At 43.6% G+C, this 24,474-nt stretch overlaps 1 protein-coding gene across 1 annotated transcript in view; it reads right to left on the bottom strand.

Annotated features, from left to right (window-relative positions):
• Positions 1–24,474, bottom strand: part of galnt17 (polypeptide N-acetylgalactosaminyltransferase 17) — a 488,896-nt gene that overhangs the window by 167,298 nt on the left and 297,124 nt on the right. Inside the window, exon 6 of the mRNA XM_041197649.1 lies at positions 14,215–14,332. Within this exon, the coding sequence (XP_041053583.1) occupies positions 14,215–14,332 (118 nt within the window). The remainder of the gene's footprint in view (positions 1–14,214; positions 14,333–24,474) is intronic.

Genomic DNA, 24,474 nt, shown 5'->3' with positions numbered 1-24,474 from the left:
ATGTTCAACATATTGTAGATTGTGACAAATTACAACTCAAATTAGTGGAAGACTGGGATTTTCTAATCTGTGCTTTCCGGCCCACAAATTTTGGCTTATTCACCTAAATGAGTGGCAATTCGAGGCAGGACAATGTGGAATTGGAAAATCCCCTTCAATATATGTATATTAATGACCCAGACCTGGGTATACAGGGAAGATCACATGAAACTCAGAAATGTAGTAAACAGTGAGACTTCAGGTGGATACAGATAGGCAGGAGAAATGGGCAGGCACATGGCAAATAAAATTTAATGCAAAGAAGTATGAATGATTTATTTTAGTAGGAAGAATGAGGTGATACTCACTCACTCTTCCACAGCCGCTTCATCCGATTCAGGGTCGAGGGGAGGCGGAGCCTATCCCCATTGGCAATGGACATGAGGCAGGGTACACCCAGGGTCATCACAGAGCACACACTCACACGCACACTGGGGGATAATTTACCATAGCCAATCCAGCACATCTTTGGATGCTGGGGGGAAACCAAAGCAACCAATTAATTGGCCAGCTAGCAAGAAATCGCAGGCAGCAGTCCATTCCCTAGCTGCTCCTGGACCTGCTAATTGTGCCCGCACGGTGACCTAAAAATCCTGTCCCCAAAGTCAGGATTGAACCTGGGTCCCAGGAGCTGTGAGGCTGCAGCATTAACCACTGTGCTACCCTATGAGGTGATGCAATTTAAATGAAATGTTTCAATTACAAAAAGGGTACAGGGGTATTAAGACCTGAAAGTATACGAACACAAATTTTGAAGGTGGCAGGAGAAATTTAGAGGTTGTTGGAAAGGCATTAGGGATCCTTGGCTTCATAAATAAAGGGAGGGATTGAATTTTCTTCTGGGTGCAAAGGTGCATTCCGATGCGCAAATGGCTACATTTTGATTTTTTTTTGGGGAAATCCAATTTTCCTCTCCTTTTCCAACCCCATGCAATATTCCACTGGCATTTTCTCACATCAGGAATGTCTAATGTACAAAACGCACAGCTGTTCCATTATGAATACTTGCCTGGGTTTCAAAAGCTTAGGGCAGAACTGTCTGGTCTTATTGCCGGCGGGCGTGAGTGGACAATATAGTGAGAAAGCCAAAAATCAGTGTCACACCATCGTGAAACCAGTTTGCAATCGTCCGCTGCACCCATCAATGGCGAGCCGTGATTCCTGCTGCCAGGAACCTAATTTCAATACTTTAGCATCTCATTATAAGCCCTGCTTGCTGGAATCTGGTGAGCTGCACTTTGCTCGGAACTTAGAAGTTTGTTTGCCCACCTTGCTTCAGGCAGCACTCATGGTCGTCAGCGCCAGGCTTTGCAGGCAGCACCCCATCATTTTTAGGGGGGGGCTCACAGACACGTTTCTACCTATCAGACCAGTCGTAAAGTGGGGGTGGCTTTTCAAGGGCTGCAGGGCTAGGATTTACTTGGGGAAGGGGGAGAAGTGGCCTCAGACAAGGGAAGGGGCTGCAGGGCGAGGGCTGTACTGGGGAAAAGGGTGAGTGGGGGCACATGCTGCTCTGTGCAAATGGTCTCAAGATGGCGAGGGCTGAGGAGGCAGTCTCCAGAGGAGATGAGGCCAGATGGGGATGTGAGGGTGTGTGTGAGAGAGTGAGTGGTGATGTCCCTTGAGCTGGCAGTGAGTGAGATACCAGTGAATGTGTGATAGCCTTGTGTGTGAGTTTAAAGTGATGAGATGCTTGCTTTATCCTGGTGACACGGATGAGATCATTCATCCTCTTTCTGCATTAGATGGCCAACCTCTTCTGTGCAACATTGGCACTGACCACCACTACCAGTGCCTGCCAAGCCAGAGTGGTGAGATTGCTGGACCTCCTGCAGCCAGACCTGGGGTTGAGGACATCATGGCAGGCCTCTAAAAGGCATTCCAGTGATGAGTCACTGAGCTCTTTGCTTTCGGGGCCACGCCATCACTGGAGTAGTCCTGGGCTGCAAGCATTGAGAACTGTGTGCGCGGCATCTGGACTGAGGAAACAGTGAGGTAACGGCGTGGGAGGCGATTCAGAGGCTGCCCGTCAGTAAGATGGAGTGTTTCCTGTGGTTGCATAATTAATCAGTTGGGAAGCAGGCAATATCGTGTGAAAACCTGCCATTACGGGTTTTTCACACCTAGTACTGCGCTTAATGCAAATCTGGGATGATTCAACCTTAAGCTCAGCAGGTGGTCTTGTTGATCCAAAAGCTATTGAAGCTTTTACAAGCCTATCACAGCAGAATATGTCTTTGATGTGTTTATTGTTTGTTTTCAAACCTAATAAACTTTTTCCTTTGGATTAGTTGGTCCAGTATCAATGATAGTGAGTTTGAATTGAGGATTTTCTTAGGTTGTTAGAGGTATGGTGTGGCATGGGGAATGTGAGGGGACATAGGGTGGCAGGGGGAACATAAGGGGACATGGGGTGGCAGGAGGAATGTGAGGGGAAGTGGGGTGGCATGAGGGAATATGAGGAGGCATAGGGTAGCATGAGGTGGGTGGTGGTTGAGGGGTGAAGTTTAGTGGGCCTTTGAATGACGTTGGGAGCTGGGCTATTGTGTTGAGGAACTAAGGTGGGCCTTCTAACTGGCCCGCCTCCACACCCACATGCTTCACGCACTCCATTGCAGCTCACAAAATACACTGTGCAGGCGATCCCTGTGTGAAAAGACGCAAATTCCTCAAAGTCAGATATGAGTTGGGTGTGCGTTTTGTAAGTCATGAACGTGCGCAGGTCATGTCTTCTGCCTATAGTGTACAAATGCAAGGAAGCTGTGCTAACCACTTATAAAACACTGGTTAGGCCTCAGCTGGAGTATTGTGCCCAATTCTGGGCACTACACTTTAGGAAAAATGTCAAGGCCATAAACAGGAAATTCTAATGGATAATAGTATCTGGGAAGCAAGACTTCAGTGTTATTTTAACCCCACATGGTGAAGTCCTTTTGTTTCTCTTTTTATTTAAATGTTATGATAACAGTTTTGTAGAATTATAGAATGATACAGCATAGCTGGAGACTCTGTGCCAGTTCTTTGAAAGAGCTATTCAATTAGTCCCACTTCTCTTTCCTCATAGGCCTGCAGAGACGTGAGAAACTAAATAAGAAAAACTAAAGGGGAGATTTGATTGAAGCATTCAAAATCATGAAGAGTTTTGACAGAGAAAATAAAGGGAAACCGTTTGCAGTGGCAGAAGGGTCAATAATCAGAGGATACAGATTTAATTGTAATTGGTAAAAGACTGAGAGACAACATGAGGCAAAGAAAGAATGCCCTGTGTGTTGTGATGATCTGGAATGCAGTGGAAGAAGATTCAACAGTAATTTTCAAAGGGGAATTGAATAAATACTTGAAGTGGAAAAATTTTCAGGACTATGAGGAAAGAGCAGAGGAGTGGAACTAATTGGAAAGCTCTTTCAAAGGACTGATATGTATCCTCCTTATACACTGCACCATTGTATAAAATTGTTATCATAACAATTAAAGGGAAAAGGGAATGGAAGGACATCATTGTGTTGAGTTAAAAAAAAAGTGGATAAAATTCTTCTTTAAGTCTCACTGCATTAGCCACTGTGCTACTTTCAGAAAAGTAAATAAATAAAAGAACCCATCCTCCAGGTTGTGAAAAATAATATAGAGTTCTGTGTATTTGGAACACCACTTAAGCAACTAAAGTATCTTGGCATTGAGCACACATCAAGGGGCTGCTGATCAGCCTAATAGTTCATGGTCATTTCTATATTTTTGTGGCACTCTTCGTGTCTAATACATATATATAATATGCTGGGAATGCTGCAGGGCTTTGAATGCCAGCCAGAGACACCTGCCTGAAGAATGATCCACAGGAGGTGAGTAAACATGACAAGCAGAAAGCAACCCTGGAGAAATATTTAAGTATTTACAGCTGACCTATAATCGCATTATGCTCCATCATATGCTGCATAGGTTCCACAATCTGCAAGTCCCTCCCTCAACATTTCCACCACTCCACCTCCCTCTCTTTCTATACGGCAAGTTGTTGCTTTGTTGTTCTCTAACACAAATACAACTTGTGATTTAAATAAGATTTACACATTGTTGGTTTACAGGCTGTCAGCAAGCATCCATTAAACTCTGACCAACTACAGCTTTGGAGGCTCTTTGATACTGATGGACTAAATTAGGAAGATGTTTCTGTGCACTTGGTGCTTCCTAGCCACATTATAGCATGCTGAGCTCATTGCAAATAGGCTTTTTGCATTATTCACCCCATTTCTATCAGTAAAGTGGACAATTGTTTACTTGATAAGCAGTCTTAGCAATTCTCTTGTCAAGAGACAAGCAGTCTGATAATAATAATAATAATAAAAGGGAAATCACTGAAATAGTAAAATGATAGGAGTTTCAATTGGCCAAACTGACCTATTAATTATCAACCTGATAGTCGCCCAACCTCGGACGGCCCACTTCTACCTCCTACCCAAAATCCACAAACAGAACTGTCCCGGTAGACCGATTGTGTCAGCTTGCTCCTGCCCCACGGAACTCATTTCTCGTTATCTTGACTCCCTTCTCTCTCCCCTTGTCCAGTCCCTTCCCACCTACATCCGTGATTCCTCTGACACCTTATGTCACATCAACAATTTCCAGTTCCCTGGCCCCAACCACCTCCTCTTCACCATGGACGTCTAATCCCTCTACACCTCCATCCCCCACCAGGATAGTCTGAGGGCCCTTAGCTTCTTCCTCGAACAGAGGCCCGAACAATCCCCATCCACCGCTACTGTCCTCCGTCTGGCTGAACTTGTTCCCACACTGACCAATTTCTCCTTCAACTCCTCTCACTTCCTCCAAATAAAAGGTGTGGCGATGGGTACCCACATGGGCCCCAGCTATGCCTGTCTCTTTATGGGGTACATGGAACATTCCTTGTTCCAGTCCTACTCCGGCCCCCTTCCACAACTCTTTCTCCGGTACATCGATGATTACTTCGGTGCTGCTTCATGCTCTTGTTGGGACTTGGAAAAATTTATTAGTTTTGCTTCCAATCTCCACCCCTCCATCATTTTCACGTGGTCCATCTCTGACACTTCCCTTCCCTTCCTTGACCTCTCTGTCTCAATCTCTGGTGATAAACTGTCCACCAATATCCATTACAAGCTTACTGACTCCCACAGCTACCTTGACTACAGCTCCTCACACCCCGCTTCCTGTAAGGACTCCATCCCATTCTCTCAGTTCTTTCGCCTCCATCGCATCTGTTCTGATGATGCCACCTTCAAAAACAGTTCCTCTGACATGTCCTCCTTCTTCCTTAACTGAGGTTTTCCACCCACGGTCATTGACAGGGCCCTCAACCGTGTCCGGCCCATCTCCCGCGCATCTGCCTCACGCCTTCTCCTCCCTCCCAGAAACATGATAGGGTCCTCCTTGTCCTCACTTATCACCCCACCAGCCTCTGCATTCAAAGGATCATCCTCTGCCATTTCCGCCAACTCCAGCATGATGCCACCACCAAACACATCTTCCCTTCACCCCCCCCGGCGGCATTCCGTAGGGATCATTCCCTCCGGGACACCCTGGTCCACTCCTCCATCACCCCCTACTCCTCAAGCCCCACCTATGGCACCACCCCATGCCCACGCAAAAGATGCAACGCCTGTCCCTTCACTTCCTCTCTCCTCACCTTCCAAGGGCCCAAACATTCCTTTCAAGTGAAGCAGCATTTCACTTGCATTTCCCCCAACTTGGTCTACTGCATTCGTTGCTCCCAATGCGGTCTCCTCTACATTGGAGAGACCAAACGTAAACTGGGTGACTGCTTTGCAGAACACCTACAGTCTGTCCGCAAGAATGACCCAAACCTCCCTGTCACTTGCCATTTTAACACTCCACCTTGGTCTCTTGCCCACATGTCTGTCCTTGGCTTGCTGCATTGTTCCAGTGAAGCCCAACGCAAACTGGAGGAACACCACCTCATCTTCCGACTAGGCACTTTACAGCCTTCCGGACTGAATATTGAATTCAACAACTTTAGATCTTGACCACCCCCCCCGCCTCCTCCATCCCCACCCCCTTTCTGTTTCTTCCCCCTTCCTTTTGTTTTTTTCCAATAATTTATATAGATTTTTCTTTTCCCACCTATTTCCATTATTTTTAAATCTTTTATGCCCCCCCCACCCCCACTAGAGCTATACCTTGAGTGCCCTACCATCCATTCTTAATTAGCACATTTGTTTAGATAATATCACCAACTTCAACACCTCTGTGTTCTTTTGTTCCTTTGTCTGTGACATCTTTTGATTATCTGCTCCTATCACTGCTTGCTTGTCCCTACAACCACATCACCCCCCTCCACTTCTCTCCACCCACCACCGCCCCCACTCTTTTCTTCTCCGCCGATGCTGCCAGACCTGCTGAGTTTTTCCAGGTATTCCGTTTTTGCTTTGGATTTCCAGCATCCACAGTTTTCTGATTTTATCTTTTTGACCTATTAATCTTTGGAACTAACCAATGAGGGCATATTTATTTTTCTGGCTTAATTTAGCAATTGTGATTTCATTTACTGTGTAATGTACCTTTAAGAATATTACTTGTTAAGGAAGATGATTGGCAATAACCAATAGGAGAGAAGCACAGGTTACTTCCGCAGTCAGTATAGAGATCGAGTTGGAGTTGAAAGCACACATATATTTGCTGCTGAGTATATTGTAAATAAACTTAATGTTTCCACCCAAAAAGTGTCTGCAGATCAACTCTATCATCAACTCGGCCACCCTGCAACACTTGCAAATAATTAATTCTGCTCTGAAAGGATTGAGTTGGTATCATCATTTTCTATGTTGATTGTGTACATATTTTGCTCAATGTTTAATATGTTTATACAGATCTCAAATCTCATTCCAGTATAAGCTCAGTGTAACACTGATGTAGATTATTAAATGCAATTATACAGGCATAAAGTGCAGAATGAGCAACTGTCCTTCAATCCACTCCTCTAAATCCCTCCATTTCTAAAATATATGGAGAATGGTCTAAATCCAATATTAGGCCAATCAGGGACCTAAAGGAGTCACAATACTATCACAATAGCCGATGGTTTTTTTATTATGACTGTTACGGTATTATATATTGCCAAGTTTGAATATTCATGCTTTGAGATATTACTAGTGCTGCACGCTGACTGGCTCGTAAAATTCTGTGGGACTTGTCCAAATTTCTAGTCACAACTTTAGCAGAAACTCGACAGAACGAGAGGATAAACAACATAAATAGCCATTTTCAGCCATTTATACTGTCTTCCTGGGCTCTGCCAAACTCCTATCAACATTGTTGAGGGAGGGAGATTTGCACAACCCTCATGGAAATTTGGCTCACTGACCTTCCAGGCATCCTTTGTTCTCACAATACAGCTGCAAGGGAGGCCAAGTCGAAGCTGAAAATCTCTCTCATCGCTTATATGAGAAAGGTCTGCTCATCTGTACAGCTTCTACCTTCAGATAAAATGAATTTGCATTTATGTACTTCCAGGTGTGTTACGGACAGGAGGGTGGTTTATTTAAAACAGTCTGATCTCTTCTCTCATCACCCATCCGTAAACAGAAAGGTGTTTTTGATTTTCCCCTTTATGTGTTGTGGCATATTTTTCCACCCCCTCAGTTTTGATGTGATCCAATTCTCTATTAATGACCCCACAACAAACTCGAGAAAGGATGAACACACTTTATGCCTGCATAATTGCATTTAATAATCTACACCAATGTTAATGGTACAAACACTGAGCTTGTACTGGAATGAGATTCAAGATTTGTATCAACATATTAAACATTGAGCAAAGTATGTACACAAGCAACAAAGAAAACAATGATATCAAATCAAGTCTCCACTGCTCTCCGTGGCAGAAAATTCATAAGACTAACAACCTCTGAGAAGAAAAATCCAGTGAACATTCTCTGAACTGGCTCCAATCCAAGTATATCCCTCCTTAAATAAAGAGACCAAAACTGTATACAGGACACCAGTTATGATCTCAAGATGCCCTGTACAGCTGGAGCAAGACCTTCTTACTTTATACTCCTTCCCTTTGCAATAAAGGCTAACATTTCATTTGTCTTCCTAGTCACTTGTTGTACCTGCAATTGTAACTATTTGTGATTCATGAATGAGAGCAACCAGATCTCTGTGCACCACAGCATTCTGCCTTGGCTTTCCGTTTAAATAATATTCTGCTCTTCTGATCCTCTTGCCAAAATGGATAACCTCAAATTTTCCCACATTATACTCCATCTGCTATCCACTTTATCCATTCTACATGTTACATGCTCCAAGCACCCTAATACATTTGTCTGCTTCAAATAGTGCTATGGGATCGCTTATGTCCACATCAGTAGGCAGGCATGTCTCTGACCTAAAATATCATGTAAAAGACGCCGCCTAAACACCCCCACAATACTGAACTTAAGTGCCGGCCTAGCCCTGGAGCGAACCTTAGACACACAACCTTCTGACCCAAAGGTGCTAGTGCAACTGTTGAGCCAAGCTGATTCCTCAGAATCAAACTGTAAACTAAATATCTGCTGCCTAACAATCCATTAATGTCAATCAACAGTACCCAGAATCAAAATGACTCCGGGGCTATTTAAAAGCGGTGGTCAGGACTCAATTCTGGGATTTTGCCTGTTTGACTGTGAACCCAGACCAATAAAAGCATTAGCTCAGCAAGGGGTTCTGTTTTGAAAACTGAAGTAAATTGTTCACTTTGCTTGATTGACAACTTTAAGTGGTTATAATAAGTTATTCTTTCTGTGTTCTCTTTTATCAATGGCTCAATGTTTATTTGGACATGATCAAGAGGTGTGAATTGCTTGAAGCCCCTACTATTGATATTTTAATGGTCTGTCTGATCGTTGCTTCAATAGGGTTATAGGAAGAAAAGTTTATTTTCAAAAGAAAATTTGTGAACGGGTGTTTTTATCTCTTACTAGTTCCACACATTCCATTGTTACTGTATAGCTCAGTGGCTATACACATAGTGCATGCTGGATGAATCAGCATGGAAGGGGTATGAGTTGGAATTTAGTTGCATGGAGAATATAAGGGCACATGTTGTGAGTGGTTGGGGGCCATGAGTTGGCATTAAGTTGGCATGAAGAGCATAAGGGGTTATGGAGGATGACTTGGGGTCATGATTTGGCATTGAATTGATATGGAATGTAAAGGGGCCATGGGGTGCTTGGGTATGTGTTAACATTGAGTTGGCATGAAAGTATAAGGGCTAAGGGAACATAAGGGATGTGGGGGGCTGCAGGTAGGTGAGGGGGTGTGAGGGGGGCAAGGGCTAGAGGACCTAAAAACTTCTAACACAACTGTTGAGGTGAGCTTTCTAACCAGCCTTCTCAGTACTCATCTACATTTATGGCCACTGGCCCTCTGCTTCTAAGGTTGGCAGGCTCGATTCTATCCCTTACCCACCTCCCCAGAGAAAAACCTGTGTGTATCTGGGTACTTTTTACCGTGTTGGGTCAGGCAAGTCGGGAGAGTTCCTGGCTCGAGCTACCCCCTTCGGTAACCAAAATCTGGTCCCCAGTTTCTGAATTGCATATCTATCCAAAACATTCTGGATAATGAAGCTTCACAGTCCAGATAGTGACTGCTTACTGCAGCGATCAGTCAAATTTGCTGAGCACTTAGTCCACTTTAACAGAATAAAATCAATAATAAAACTGATGTCTTATTCAAGCATCATTAAAGAGCCTGGGATATGGATAGATGCTGTGTTTTGCCCAACATCAATGTGCTTTGGGCCAGGAATTTACATTGGTCGGGTGGGCTGGGTGGGAGTGGGTGGGGACGGTTGCGGATCTGGCCGCCACTCGCGATCGGCTCTGCACCGTGATTTCACACGGGCGGACCAATTAAGGCCTGCCCAGCTTGGATCGTGGGCAGCCGTGCTGAGCGTTGCCTGTGCGGGCAGGGGCAGGAGGGAGAGCTGGGCCTAGTGCACAGTCTGCGCATGCATGCAAAAGAGTACTTCAATCTCCCTGAGACACGGAGTTGCCTCAGGGAGATTGCAGTGCTTTTTAAGAAAATAAATAGATATGAAAACCTTAATGAAACATGTCCCATCTCATTTAACTGTGTTACATGAGATGGGTGAGACATGTTTTTATTTTGAAAATAACGATTTTATTTAAGTAGTATTAGCTTTAGGAAACCTCATCCCACTTGTGGATGAGGTTTCCTAAAAAACGTAAAGGCCGCTTGGCCTTTTTGCCTGCCCGCCAACCATGCTGTTGGAGGGGTAGCGTAAAGTTCAACATAATTACCTACTTAATAGCCTTAATAGGCCTTTAAATTATCGGCAGGCGCACAGCCGACCCCAGTGCGTGTGCACTGAATGAAATATCGCGCAAGTTCACAACGATATCGGGACACACGCCCGACGTTATCGCGCATCATTTTACGTTCCAGCATGTCGGGTGCACGCCCACACGTCAAATGTAAAATTCTGTCCTTGATGTTTTAATGAGCAAATTACTGCACAGATATTAAGCACTGTTCTTTCAAGGAATACTGCAGGCTCTGATTAATGAATTCTGATTGCGCAAAATGATCCATTAATAAGAAATGGTTTGCGTTGATTTATTTTATCCCAACATCTGAACAGCAGTGAAAACTCACAATTTATACTTGCAGGCACTGACAGCCAGTCATCATAAAGCAAACTATCTTTGGTTTACCATGTGACTTTGTAATTTCAAGTCACTTGCTGCCTATAGTCATCTGTTACATATAGAAATTGCAGCTGAGGGAGAGAATCTGAAAAACACCCAGGGAAGAACAATGAAAGTTTGAAATCCATTCACATCCAAAACGTGCATGTCTCCTTGCTTAGCTGTATCATCAAACCCACAATTCTTCAAGGACTTATGATTAGAATCGTGTTTTGTTAGTCATCTGTCGTAAGGATGATAAGCACTAACCCCTCGCCAATTGTAGGATCATTCTTCTTTAATTAAACAATAGTCAGCAACATTCTATGAGGAGTAATTTTTTTAAGGTCATTGAAGCCTGTCTCAGAGAAGATTCAAATGTTGATGGATTACAATGAGTCATACCGGGCGTGTTGCTTAGCCTTAGAGTTAAAGATAAGGGTATGTTGGCCAGGGGCTGCAGCTGAACTGCTGACACAGGCAAAAGCAACTTTTGACCTGAAGTAACCTGAGTCCAGTCACTGGCCTGAGTTGATTGGAACCGGTTTGAAGAAGCTGAGTTTCTTGAAAAACAAAGGGAATGTGATAAGACACAAGTCCTTATTTAGGAAAGGAGTAATGAGGTAATGCTACCTAAGTCCTTGGAACAGAGCCAATGCGAAGATGCCACAGACTAGGCAAGCAAGCCTAAACCAACGGGAGAGAGACAGCACAGCTTGAAAAGATAAGATTCAGTATAAGAGTGGAGAATCTTGGGCGTGGTGCCAGCAAGATCTCAGGAGACCAACCATCGCAGAATCGGAAGAACCTACGTCAGCAACGTAGAGACGACGTTGAAGGAGAGAGAGAACGGAACGCCTGGCCAGCGCAGCTCTCCTTTTCGGGTATTAGCTTTTATATTCTGTGACCACTCAAGGAGTGTCAGAGAAACCTAGTGGGTATGCGTTTAGATCCTAGTTTTGGGTATGAAACTGTATAACCTGCTGTAAACTGCATGTCTATATTTAACCAGATGTATGTTACATGTAGATGATCTAACGATGTGAATAAAGCGAATTGAGAGTTAAGAGAAAATTGACACTTCTCCTCTTTGTACTAAGCCAATAACCGTTACTGGTGACCTCCAGTCAACAGGTAGATGGTGGTGCAGTGGTAATGTCACTGGGCTAGTAACCCAATGGCCCAGGTTAATGTTCTGGGGGTGTGAATGCAAATCTGAATTTAAGTTCAATTAATAAAAAAGATCTGGAATTGAATCTCAGTAATGGTGATCCTGAAACTATCAACGGTTGGCATTAAAACCCATCAGGTTCACTAATGTCCTTTAGGGAAGGAAATCTGCTGTCCCTTACCTGGTTTGGCCTACACGTAATTCCATACCCACTAATGTGGTTGACTGTTAAATAACCTTTCAATTGGGCTGGCAAGCCTCTCACTTCAAGAGCAATTAGGAATGGGCAACAAATGATGACCTTGCCAGCTATGCCCACATCCCATGAAAGAATAAATATAAAAAGTTAAAAGAACACACATTCCACAAGAAGTATATGGCTTATATTATTATCACAATCTTTGTATTATTACAGCATTTACTCCGGTGGGTATATTTTAAGACTACTTACTGTAAAATTAACAATTACTAAAACTATTCTACTCATACTCCGGGCTGCTCATTATAAACCAGGAATGCAGGTTGGCAATATTAAGGGACATTTTTCAATTCCATTTTATGATCCAATATTTTAGTGAAGGTGTTAATCAATTTATAATACCAGGTTATCACTTAAACTAGCAGAGAATGTCCATATGAAGGCAATAAGAATTCATCCATTGGTGTTGCCAAAAGTAAATTTCTCAGTGCTATCACCTGGAATGTGTAAAGGGCTGACTGCCCATTGGTGTAAGAAAGTCTTAGATTGATTAATTAATCCATTTACCAATGAAATTGGTCAGAATTTACCTCACAGCAACCGAAGTACTGCAGCACTCTGCAGACCAGGGTGAAATAGGTGCAATCATTCCAAAACATGGGGAAAAGATTAATGGATTATGAAGCTAAATAATTTTTGAGGGTTAGCTTAAACTTTCCCCCAAAAGTAGCTTTACAAATACAGGGCAGAGGGCTCACAAATATATATTTTTAGATGAAACCTATTGCACAGCTGAAGGCGTGACATCAATATAAAATAAGATGATACCATAAGAAGAGAAAAAAATAATCTAAACATTTTCAGGTTATAAATATTTTGTGATCTATTGTTTTTCTGTATGTTTATACATTATTAAGGAATACATTTTGAAAGTAAGAATAGGGAGGGGACAGGTACATTAAATGGCAAAATTTAAAATAGAGCAGGAGAGGCAGCTACCTCAGTCATTAAAGGTGGCAATGGAAGTAGCAAAGAAAGGCTGCCCAAATGGAGTCTTTGGGGATATATTTGTTCATGTAGTGCCTATGCAGACTTACATCGATTCCCCGAGACAGGCAGGGATGCTATCAGCGTGGCTTGCATTGCCTTCTTCATTGGCATCATTGAAAAACGCAACACTGACAGTGCAGAATGCAGCCCACAGTGCTGCCTGCCCCTGGGTAACGGAGGTAAGTCCACTTGGCACTATGTGGGTAAATTTCTTTCCTTTTGATTTTGCATTTGGAGGCATAGAATGCACAAATAAATGAAGTGAGCTATTGTTGAAATTGCACTTACAAGTTAGGCCACAGTTGGAGTACTATGTATAGTTTTAGGCACTCCATTATAAGAAGGATGTTAAAGCAATACAAATGGAGTAATCTACATTCAGAGTATGAGGGGTTAAATTAAGAAGAGAGATTTGAAAAGCAAGGTCTTTGTTCACTGGATCAGAAGAGGCAGGAGTGGTCTAGTAGATTCTTCAAAATTATGAAAGATTATGATGAAGTAAATAGTGTTAGGTTGCTTAATTGTTTCGTAAGAGAGTAATGAAACTTTTAAACAGTCACAAAAAATTATTAAGGGATTAGTTACAACTATATAACTAATTTCATATAACTATAGTTATAAGAAAAGCTCTTTAAACAGAGTGGTTAGAATGGTAGAATTCTTTGTCATGAACCATTGTTCAAGCAAAGTCTATAAATTATTCTAAAAGAGAATTTGCTAGTTGCTGAAAAAGAGGAATATTAAAGTCTATGGGAAGTGAGCAGGAGAGTTGCATTAGTGTTTTAGACTAGATAGCACTTAGAGAGAAAAACCAGTAGTGACTTGATGGACCATATGGCCTGTTTCTGTGGTGTGGCATTCTGAATTGTAAACCAATAGGCCACTGGTGCCTTATGAATTTCAACAGCAAGATGAGATTTCATAGAAGGTGATAGGTATAGCGCTAATTCATCCTTTTCAATGGACAGGAAGCTTTTCAGTTAAGTAAATCCAAGTCAGATTACAGGCTACAAGGAAAAAAATCAACCATCTTAACAGTCCATTATCAGCAATTTCTAAAGATGATATTGACTAACCTTAATCCCCAGTTCAATGTTTTCTCCGCCATAAACATCCATTCCAGGATCCAACAGGCCAATTTCACCAAAAAACAATCTATTCACCACAAATGAGCATCCAATCATGGCAGGAGTCCTGAAAAAGAGCAAGAGGTGTATTATTCTTTGACAAAGGGGAGAAAGACTGCCCTAGAAAGTGCAGCCTGATATCTGTCTTAAAGTTAGAAGATTTCCTGAAGAACGTTGTAGTGAAACACCTAGAGATGCATGAAATCATCAGAGCAAGTCAGTAAGGTATTCTGGGTAGAAGTTAATGCTGACAAAGCTTTTTGAGAAAGTATGAGATTTTGGATGAAGAGTTCATGGACACTGCTTAAATTCCGCGAGATTTTTGATACATTACTGTAGAGAGATTGGACCATCGCTCAGAAAGGTTCAAAACAGATGGGTAGTTGGTGAATTGGATTGACGACTGGTTGGAATAAGGAGACAGAATGGTTAAAATGAAGCTATCTTGGAGCGACAGAAAGTGGCTAATGGAGATCTAAGGATCAGTGCTAAGGTCTTGCATTCAAGCCATGAACCAATGCTTGTAAAGTGGGTATATGGGTAAAACCATCAATCAAGGGCAAGTTGATCAGATGCAGAGTGACCTAAACAGATTGGAAAGTTGGACTTTGTTGGATCCTAGTTACCAGTTTGTTGGGACTTATGGATTCTAGTTGCACACTTGTTGTGGGACGGCCGAGTTGGTTCTGTAGACAGAGTTGATCAGCAAGCACTTCTTAGGTGGAACACATTCTGTTTATTTACAAGGTACTCAGCAGCTACACTTGTGTGCTTTCTCTTCAAACCCTATCTCCATACTTCTGACTACTAGCTGCAGGCTACTGACTACAGAGATTGCCCATGCTACTCCTCTATTGGTTACATAAGATCATGTGATCTTCCTTTCTAACATCCTTCTAAAGATATACTACATGTTACATAAAACCATAATTACCACATCTCTCCCACTTTACTCGGAAACACATTTTACATTTACAGGTACAATTTTCTCAAAATAGCAAATTGGTTACACATAAGTAATTTACAAATTCAGTCTTTCTTGAGGTTTCCTTATGCATGTAGAACGTCTCAGCTCTACAACTTCAGATGCTTTGCCAGGAACCTCCTTTTCTGGAGTGTTTGTACTTCAGGTTCTTCGCCGGACGCCTGAAAATCTGTTTCCTCAACTTTTGCAGGTACAACAGATACATCAGACACATCTTTAGTAGGTTGAGTTCCCTCAACAAGAAATGTTGACCCAGCTGTGAGCTCTGGTGGAATCACTTCTTGGTGATTTGTTTCTCTCTTCCTTTGATGATCCACATGTCTCTGTATGACTCGGCCTTCTACCTTCACGTAGCGGTCCAGTCACTGCACTTATTTCACCTTCTCCAAAGTTCTTCACGTATACTGACTCCCCCACGGCAAATTTCCTATGCCAGTCGTGTCTAGTTTTCTGACTTCCCTGATTTTTTTCCACCTTCCCCGCTAAATGCGGCACAATTAAGCTTAATCTCATCCTGACATGGTGTTTCATCAATAATTCCACAGGTGTGACACCTGTTGTTGTGGGAGGGGTGGTCTTATAATGGAAAATAAAGAATGCTAGCTTGGTTGCTAAGGAATCTCCGGTTAACTTCTTCATGCCTGACCTGAACATTTGAACCGTTCTTTCAGTCAGTCCATTTGAAGAAGGGTGGCACGGTGAAATTTTTACATGAGTGATACCATTGAGGCTGATAAACCGTTGAAACTCAGCACTCATTAGTGCTGTGCTGTTATCAGATATGACCACTTCTGGTAGTCTGTGAATGACAAAACTTTGATGTACCTCAATTGTTGCAGAAAATGTTGGTGACTTCACCTCGTATATGTCCATCCATTTTCAGTGGGCATCAACAATGAGCAGAAACAATGTTCCCATGGAAGGTCCCACATAGTCAATGTGTAATCATACCCATGGCCTTCTTGGCCACTCATAAGTGTGTAATGGAGCTGTTGAAGGTAACTTTTGCAATTGCTGACACTGTACACAATTCCTCACTAAGCTCTTTATTTTTCCATCCATTTCAGGCCACCATAGATAGCTGCGTGCTATGGTCTTCATTCAGGAAATTCCTGGAAGTGCACTATGTAGTTCAATTACCAATGGCTTTTTTCCTTTTGGATTCGTCAGATACATGCTCTTGTGACCAACCATGAAGCACTTGTTCTTGTACTTTAGGTAAGACTGGGTCTCGACTTGTTCAGTCTCTGATTTGTCTAGCACATACCGGTGATGAATCTAAGAAATTTAACAATAAAACGAGTTCTTGAGGAACTGGGACATCCTCATCATTTTCTGGTAAGGGCAAACAGCTAAGTGCATTGGCGTTTGCAATTTGATTTCCAGGCCTATGGATGAAAGTATACTCATATGCTGCCAGGGTCAACGTCCATTTTTGTATTCTTGCTGACGCTAGGGTGGTATAACCTTGCCCTCGCTTAACAATCCTAGCAATGGCCTGTGGTCTGAAATGGTAGTAAAATGATGGCAGTGTACATACTGGTGAAATTTCTTAATGCCAAATATGATTAACAGGCCTTCTTTTTCTATCTGAGTATCCCTTTTCCGCTGTGAGGATTCTTGATACATATCGTATAGGCCGTTCCATGCTGTTGTCATTCCATGGGAGAGCACTGCTCCCACTCTGTAAGGAGATGCATCACATGTCAACACCAATTCTTTCCTCTGGTCATAATTTACTAATAGGTTGGATGAATGGAACAATTATTTCGCCTTGTGAAAGTTTCTTTCTGTGGTGCCTGCCAAGACCAACATTGATTCTTCTTGAGTAGATAATGCAGGGGGGCCAGTTCTATAGTCAAATTGGGTAAGAAGCACCCATAATAATTGATCATTCCTAAGAATGATTTGAGCTGGGAGGCATTCTTTGGCGCAGATGCCTCTCTTATGGCTCTCACTTTTTCCTCAACCAGGTGGAGTCCCTGTGAATCTACCCTGTGACTCAAATAGATTACCTCCCTCACTTGAAAAGTGCACATTTCTTTTTATTAAATGCACTCCAGGCTGCAAGAAACGTTTTAAGACTTCTTCTAAGTTTGCCAAATGCTCCTTGTCAGTGAGTCCTGTCACCAGAACATCATCTAAATAAACTATAACTTGCAGTAAACTTTCTATTGTTCCCTGGAATATGGTGCAAGCTGAGGAGACGCTAAAAGACAAACAAGTATATTGGTACAAACCCTTTGTGGGTATTAATTGTGACAAATTCCCAGGAGCCTTTCCTACCTTTAATTGTTGATAAGCTTGACTCATATCAAGCTTTATGTAGGTGGGTCCACCTGCCAGCTTAGTATGGGGTGGCTGTCCAGCTTAGTCACTTTATTAACTGTCAGTTTGTAGTCTCCACAAATTCAAATGCTTTGGACAGGTTTAAGGATGGGGACTAATGATGCTGTCCATTCTGAGAGCTGCACAAGGTTGTATAACTCCCAGTTTCTCTAATCGGTCCAGTTTGGTGTCTTGCCTTCACGAATTGGGTTGGTGGGGGGTGGGGGTTCCTCTGGGTCCATATGAATTTTTGCTTGCAGCCCCTGGATCTTCCTTGAAGACTGAAGCATATTCTTGTAGTAGCTCTGGTAACCCACTTGGTCTCAGCTGGACGATTTCAGCCCATTTTAACTTCATCTTCTTTAGCCAGTTTCATCCCAGGAGGAGTGGCCCCTCGTCTGCTACCACCATCAAGGGTAGTTTTACCAATCGACTTCCATAATGGACAGTTACACTGCTGATGCCTTTGGCTAGGATGCCTTCACCTGTGTAAGTTTTTAAGTTGGCATCAGTTTCTTCCAAATTTAATTTATGTTCACCATAATTCAGATATTTTAAGGTGTGTTCACAAGTTACTGTATTGGAAGCTCCTATATCCACTTCCATTCTAATAGGTCTGCCATTTACCTTCACTGTTACATGTATTGGTTCTGTCTTTCCTACCTTCAGATTAAATAACGGAAAATGTCTGAATTTTTTGTTTCAGGCTCTTCTACACGGTAGATTTCACTGGGTTTTTATTTTGTCTGAAAGTCTGCCTGATCCTTTCCTTACACTGTCTCATTATGTGCCCATTTTGAAGACAATAAAAACATTCAATTTTTTTTAAACTGCCAATCATTATAAGGTTACTTGTTTCCACCTCTGTTGAAGATGTGACAAGCAAAGTGGATAATGGGGATCCTGTAGATGTAGTATATCTGGATTTCCAGAAGGTCTTTGATAAGGTGCTGCACAAAAGATTAATACACAAGATAAGATCACAAGGAGGTAGGGGTAATACATTAGCTTGGATAGAGCATTGGCTAACCAACAGAAAGCAGAGAGTCGGGATAAATGGGTCTTTTTCTGGATGGCAAGCTGTTACTAGTCGGGTGCCACAGGGGTTCAATCCTTGGGGCCCAACTATTTACAATCTATATTAATGACTTGGATTGAGGGATAGAAGATACTAAATCTAAGTTTGCAGATGACACCAAAATAGGTGGGAAAGTAAGTTGCAGTGAAGAAATAAGAAATTTACAAATGGATATGGACAGGTTAGATGAATGGGCCAAAATTTGGCAGATGGAGTTTAATGTGGATAAATGTGAGGTTAACCATTTTGGTCGGAAGAATAAAAAGGCAACTTATTATTTAAATGGAGAGAAACTTCAGAATACTTCAGTGCAGAGGGATCTGGGTGTCCTCGTGCATGAATCGCTGAAAGCTAGTATGCAGGTACAGCAGGTAATAAGGAAGGCAAATGGAATTTTGACATTTATTGCTAAAGGAATAGAGTGTAAAAATAGGGAAGTGTTGTTGCAACTACTCCAGGTGAGACTTGAGGAAGGGTGAAGTTGCACTGGAGGCAGTTCAGAGGAGGTTCACTAGATTGATTCCAGAGATGTGTGGCTTGTCTTATGAGGAGAGATTGAGCAGTTTAGGCCTATACTCACTAGAGTTTAGAAGGATGAGAGGAGATCTAATTGCGGTATATAAGATGCTAAAGGGGATAGACAAAGTAGACGTTAAGTGGATGTTTCCCCTTGTGGGGCATTCAAGAACGAGATGCCATAGTTTTAGGCTAAGGGGTGGTAGATTTAAATCAGAGATGAGGAGGAATTACTTTTCTCAAAAGGTCATGAATCTGTGGAATTCACTACCTCAGAGTGCAGTGGATGCCGGGACGCTGAATAAATTTAAGGAGGAGATAGACAGATTTTTAATTAGTAATGGGTTGAAAGGTTATGGGGAGAGGGGGGAAATTGGAGTTGAAGCCAAAATGAGATCAGCCATGATCGTAATGAATGGCGGGGCAGACTCAAGTGGCTGAATTGCCTACTCCTGCTAGTTCTTATGTTCTTATGTTGCAATTATTCCTTGTTTTCACTGCTAAGTCAATTCTTTTTATTTTTCTGCTAATGGTGGCTGTTTCCCGCTTCTCAGCAGAGTCTTGCCTTTTCGCACCCTTTTCGGCTGGGCTTCCCACCCAACGTGGAGAACGGCACCATTTTGCGTTCCCTGTATGACTTTTGAATCCCTCAATGCGATTTCCATGGCCAGTGTGATCTCTAGCTAGCGCCTTCTTAAAATCCAAATTTGTTTTGGATAGTAATCTCTTCTGAATCATGTCTTCATTCAAACCGCATACTAAATGGTCTCTGAGCATGTCATTTAAAGATGTGCCGAATGCACATTGTTCTGTTAACTGTTTCAAACTTGCCACATAACAAACAACTGTCTCCCCCGAGGCTCTATTCCTTGAGTAAAACTTGAACCATTGCATTGTTACCGAGGGCTTTGGCTGGTAATGACTCTTCACGAAGTCCACCAATTCGTCTAAACTTTTCGAATCTGGGGCACTGGGTGCCATCAAACTTCGAATCAAGCCATAGACTTTATTCGCACATGCAGGTAAGAGATCGCTTGTCTCTTCTCTTCCCCATAATGTTGTTCGTTTGGAAAAAGAACACGAGGCGTTCAACATAATGAGACCAATCATCCATGGCTAGATTAAAAGGATCAATTCTTCTGAATTGCAGCATTCTGTGAGGGGATTGCTTTGAAGTTTTGGAACAGAAATTCTATTCATGATTACCGTGCGAGGTACAGCCCGATTTAGTTTCTCTTGATTTCTTCCATTAATTTTTTTATTCTCGACATCAGTTTATTGTATCTTTGCTTTAACCTCGTTTTTTTCCTTGCTTTTTCCTCGTTGCCAGTTTGTTGGATCCTAGTCACCAGTTTGTTGGGACTTATGGATCCTAGTTGCACACTTGTTGTGGGATGACCGAGTTGGTTCTGTAGACAGAATTGATCAGCACACATCTGTCTATCTCCTCCTTAAATTTATTCAGCGTCCCTGCACCTTACGTGGAGCACATTCTGTTTATTTACAAAGGTACTCAGCAGCTACACTTGCGTGCTTTCACATCAAACCCTATCTCCATACTTCTGACTACTAGCTATAGACTACTGACTACAGAGGTTGCCCGCGCTACTCCTCTATTGGTTATGCAAGATCATGTGATCTTCATTTATAACATCCTTCTTAATGGTATACTACACATTACATAAAACCATAATTACCACCAATTTAAAAGTGGAAAATTTAATTCATTGTTGACAGCACAAACAAGTAAGACTAGGAAAGATTGAACTCTGGGTCTATAAACTAAACGATGTTAGTTTACAACATAAGAGAAGGACTTGAGGATATTGGGAGACAATACTTGAAACTATCTGCATCGTTATGATAAGTAAGGCTGATAGGATATTGGGTTGCATGGTGAATTGGACAGAACGCAAATCATAAGGTGTGATGCTGAGACTTGATCATCCATATCTGGGGCAGTGTGTGCTATATATTGACAAAAGGGTCATGGGACCATAACGGTGCAGCAAAAGCTACCATTTAACAGCTGGCATCCGACACATAAGTTGTAAGGAGGGACTATAGAGTCTGCCTCTTTGCATCAGAGAAGAGGAGACCGAGAAGGATTTCAGTGGCTGTATTGAGGATCCTTAATGTTTTTGACAAGTTTAATCCAGAGATATTGTTTACCTTGGACCCAAGAAATATAGGTCACAGTGATGTTCTACTGAGCAGTCTCCACATATGCATGCAAGTAATATGAGTAATGTAGGGCAGAATTTTCTGCCTGTTGGGTGGGCGGGCCCGATCCAATCTCTGGCGGACGGGGAGCCAATCCCTGCCGGAGAAGCGGACCCCGCTGCGCCAATTAAGGCCCACCCAGCATGATGTCCGCACGGAAGCGTTGTGCGCTCCCTGTGCAGGCGGGAAGGGATTCCCTAAACCGGAGAATGTGCTCTTTCACGCATGCGCGCGAAAGAGCACACTCATCTCCCTGAGGCTAAGTGCTGCCTCTGGGAGATCGCCTCTAATGTCAAAAATATTAAAAATAGAAAAAATAAATTCCTGACATGTCCCCTCATGTGACGCTGTCACATGAGTTTTGGGACATGTCCATAATTTTTTTAAAAACTTTAATTAAATTTTTAAAAACGTACATGAAACCTCATCCCGCCGTTGGATGAGGTTTCATGCTTTTTCTAATTCCCACCAGGGCACCTGGCCTGCCCGCCAACCTTAGTGAATTAGTTTAATGACTCTGTCAATGGCCTCAATTGGCCATTGACAGGTTGGCAGGCACACAGCTGATTTTGCTGAGCCCCCGCCTTCCTGAAAATTTAAATGAGGCACGGTGACGTCGGGAGTTCTGCCCAACGTCACCATGCGTCATTTTATGATTCAGCAAGCGGACCCCACACCCCGCTCGCTGACGGTAAAGTCCTGGCCTATGGTCACATATTGAAAGCACTGATGTCCATAGGTGGAGATTCATCACTCAGAGTTTTTGCAACAAATCAATGGGCTTCTGAGGAGGGAGTGAAGCCATTCTATTCAATTACAAGAATTATTTAAATGGCTGGCTATGGTAATTAAGAAATACAAGTTCCAATTTTAATCCAATCTACCGAATGGGTCAGTTTGGATGGAAGCCTGTTTTACATCCTACCTGATTAACTTTTCTGTGATTTCATACTTAATGACATTAGCAGTACTGTTGAAATTCATTTTCAAATTGACGTTCGGAATATTGTTTCAGCTCGCTGAAGAAATGGCAGATATATTCAAATAAGCTTCTTGAAACATGCTAACTACCACAGAGTTCAAGGTCTGAGATACAGAGTCATTTAATGTAATTAGATATGAGAGGGAATTTTCCGTGCCCACCAGCAGTGGGCGTGATAGGTGGCATGCATGGACGATAAGGCGCAATCGGTTTCACAATGACGGGAAGGCAGGTCGTGATCATCCGTTTAGCCCACCAACGGCGCGCCGATTTCCCATCAACGGTCATCGGGGAGCCCATTGTAATACATTAGCATATCATTAAAAGGCCATCCCGCCAAGCTCTTGCACCCCGGATGGATCATCCGTCCACGTCGGCGGGAAAGCACGTCGATGTGATTCACAACAGCACACAGGCGACGTGCACTGGGCGGCCTTCACGATGGGGGAACTGGAGGTGAGTGAACAGCATCGTTCTGCAGAGCTCATCAGGGTCGACTATTGCTTTGCAGGCTTCAGGGACGCCAAGAGGCCGGGGTGAAGTGCTGCCCTACCACGGAGGTGACTGTTGTTGGTGGGGGCTGTCCTGGGGCAACTGCTGTCCAGCCTTGGGGGTGGCTGTTGTCAGTGGTGGAGGTTGGGGGGTGGGGGGCCACTGCTGCCCTGGAGTTGGATCCCGCGCACAAGACATCCAGGTGTGGTGCAGGGTGGGTGAGGGAAGCGGCCACGCAGTAAGGACACCTGTATAAACTGACTATTCCTCTACAACTGAGACAGTTCAGGCGCAGCCACAGTGATATGATTGGGGTCGGGCTTCTAGACAGCCTGCCCATGCAAGCAACGCAGAGGTTAAAAAGGGCCACCAAGCCTTCCAAACCTTACCCCACCTCCACCACCCGCCCCGGCACAGACTATGAGTCTGCGACCACTTTACTGGACTGTGGAGCCAATGCTGGTCATGTAGCAGTTACTGCTGGAGGCACTCACAGCACCTTGCAATTTCAGCCTCCTGCTTTGGACCAGTGTCCCCCACAGTGCACTCATCTCTGGCCATCTGTGGGGTGACCAGCACTCTCCGGGAAGCGTTAAAGGGCCGTCACACAGGAGAGGTGCTAAGTACACCCATACCAACCATGTCTCTCTCCCTTTCATGCTGCAGGAGGACCACGTCAGGATCATGGATCCTGGTGACCTAGCTGTATCCCTGATGGCCTACAGAGACTGTAGAAGACCGAGGAAAAAGTGACTGGGGCACCTGGCTGCACAAAGGCAGGAGCAGCAACCTCATGAAGAAGGGGCAGCAGAGGTTCCCGCATATGCTGCCCAGGAGTGACAGCGAGCCGTGGCTGGTCAGTGCCTAGCAACACCCAGGGTCTATAGAGGCCGCCTGCCATTCCTGCAGATAACCGAGGACCAGTGTCACCAACAACTGCGCATGTCTAGGGACCTGGTGGCTCACATCTGCCGCTTACTGCAGGACTTGGGCCAAGGGGACATGGAGGCATCCACGGCCAATGGCTGTGAAAGTGACCGCGGTGCTCAATTTCTACACTAGTGCCTCTTTTCAGAGCCCCACAGGTGACCTCTGTGGGTTTGCACAAGCCGCCACCCACAAATGCATCTATGAAGTCACGGATGCCATCTTCTCCATGGCACACGACTTTGTGCATTTCACCCGGGACCTGGACAGCCAGGATGCAAGGGCCGTTGGATTTGCCCTGATCTCGGGATTCCCATAGGTGCAGGAGGTGCAGAGTGCAATTGACTACACTCATGTGGCACTCAGGTTTCCGTCGCTACACTCGGTGGACTTCATCAGCTGCAAGGGCTTCCACTCACTGAACATGCAGCTGGTATGTGACCACCAGAAATGCATCCTGCAGGTATGCGCATTGTTTCCAGGGAGTGTGCACAGCTCCTACATCCTCAGTCAGTCTCAGATCCCTGGAGTCTTCCAGGGTCCACAGAAGCTGCAGGGTTGGCTCCTTCGGGACAAGGGTTTTTATACCCGCAGAGTCCGTGGCTGCTGATACCCGTGCGGTGGCCTCAGACTGCAGCAGAGTGACACTATAATGAGGCTCATGCTGCAGCTTGCAAC

This window comes from Carcharodon carcharias, chromosome 10, assembly GCF_017639515.1.
Source record: "Carcharodon carcharias isolate sCarCar2 chromosome 10, sCarCar2.pri, whole genome shotgun sequence".
Taxonomy (NCBI): Eukaryota; Metazoa; Chordata; class Chondrichthyes; order Lamniformes; family Lamnidae; genus Carcharodon; species Carcharodon carcharias.
Note: the sequence above shows the minus strand (reverse complement) of the source record. Positions and strands in the feature narration are given on the sequence as shown.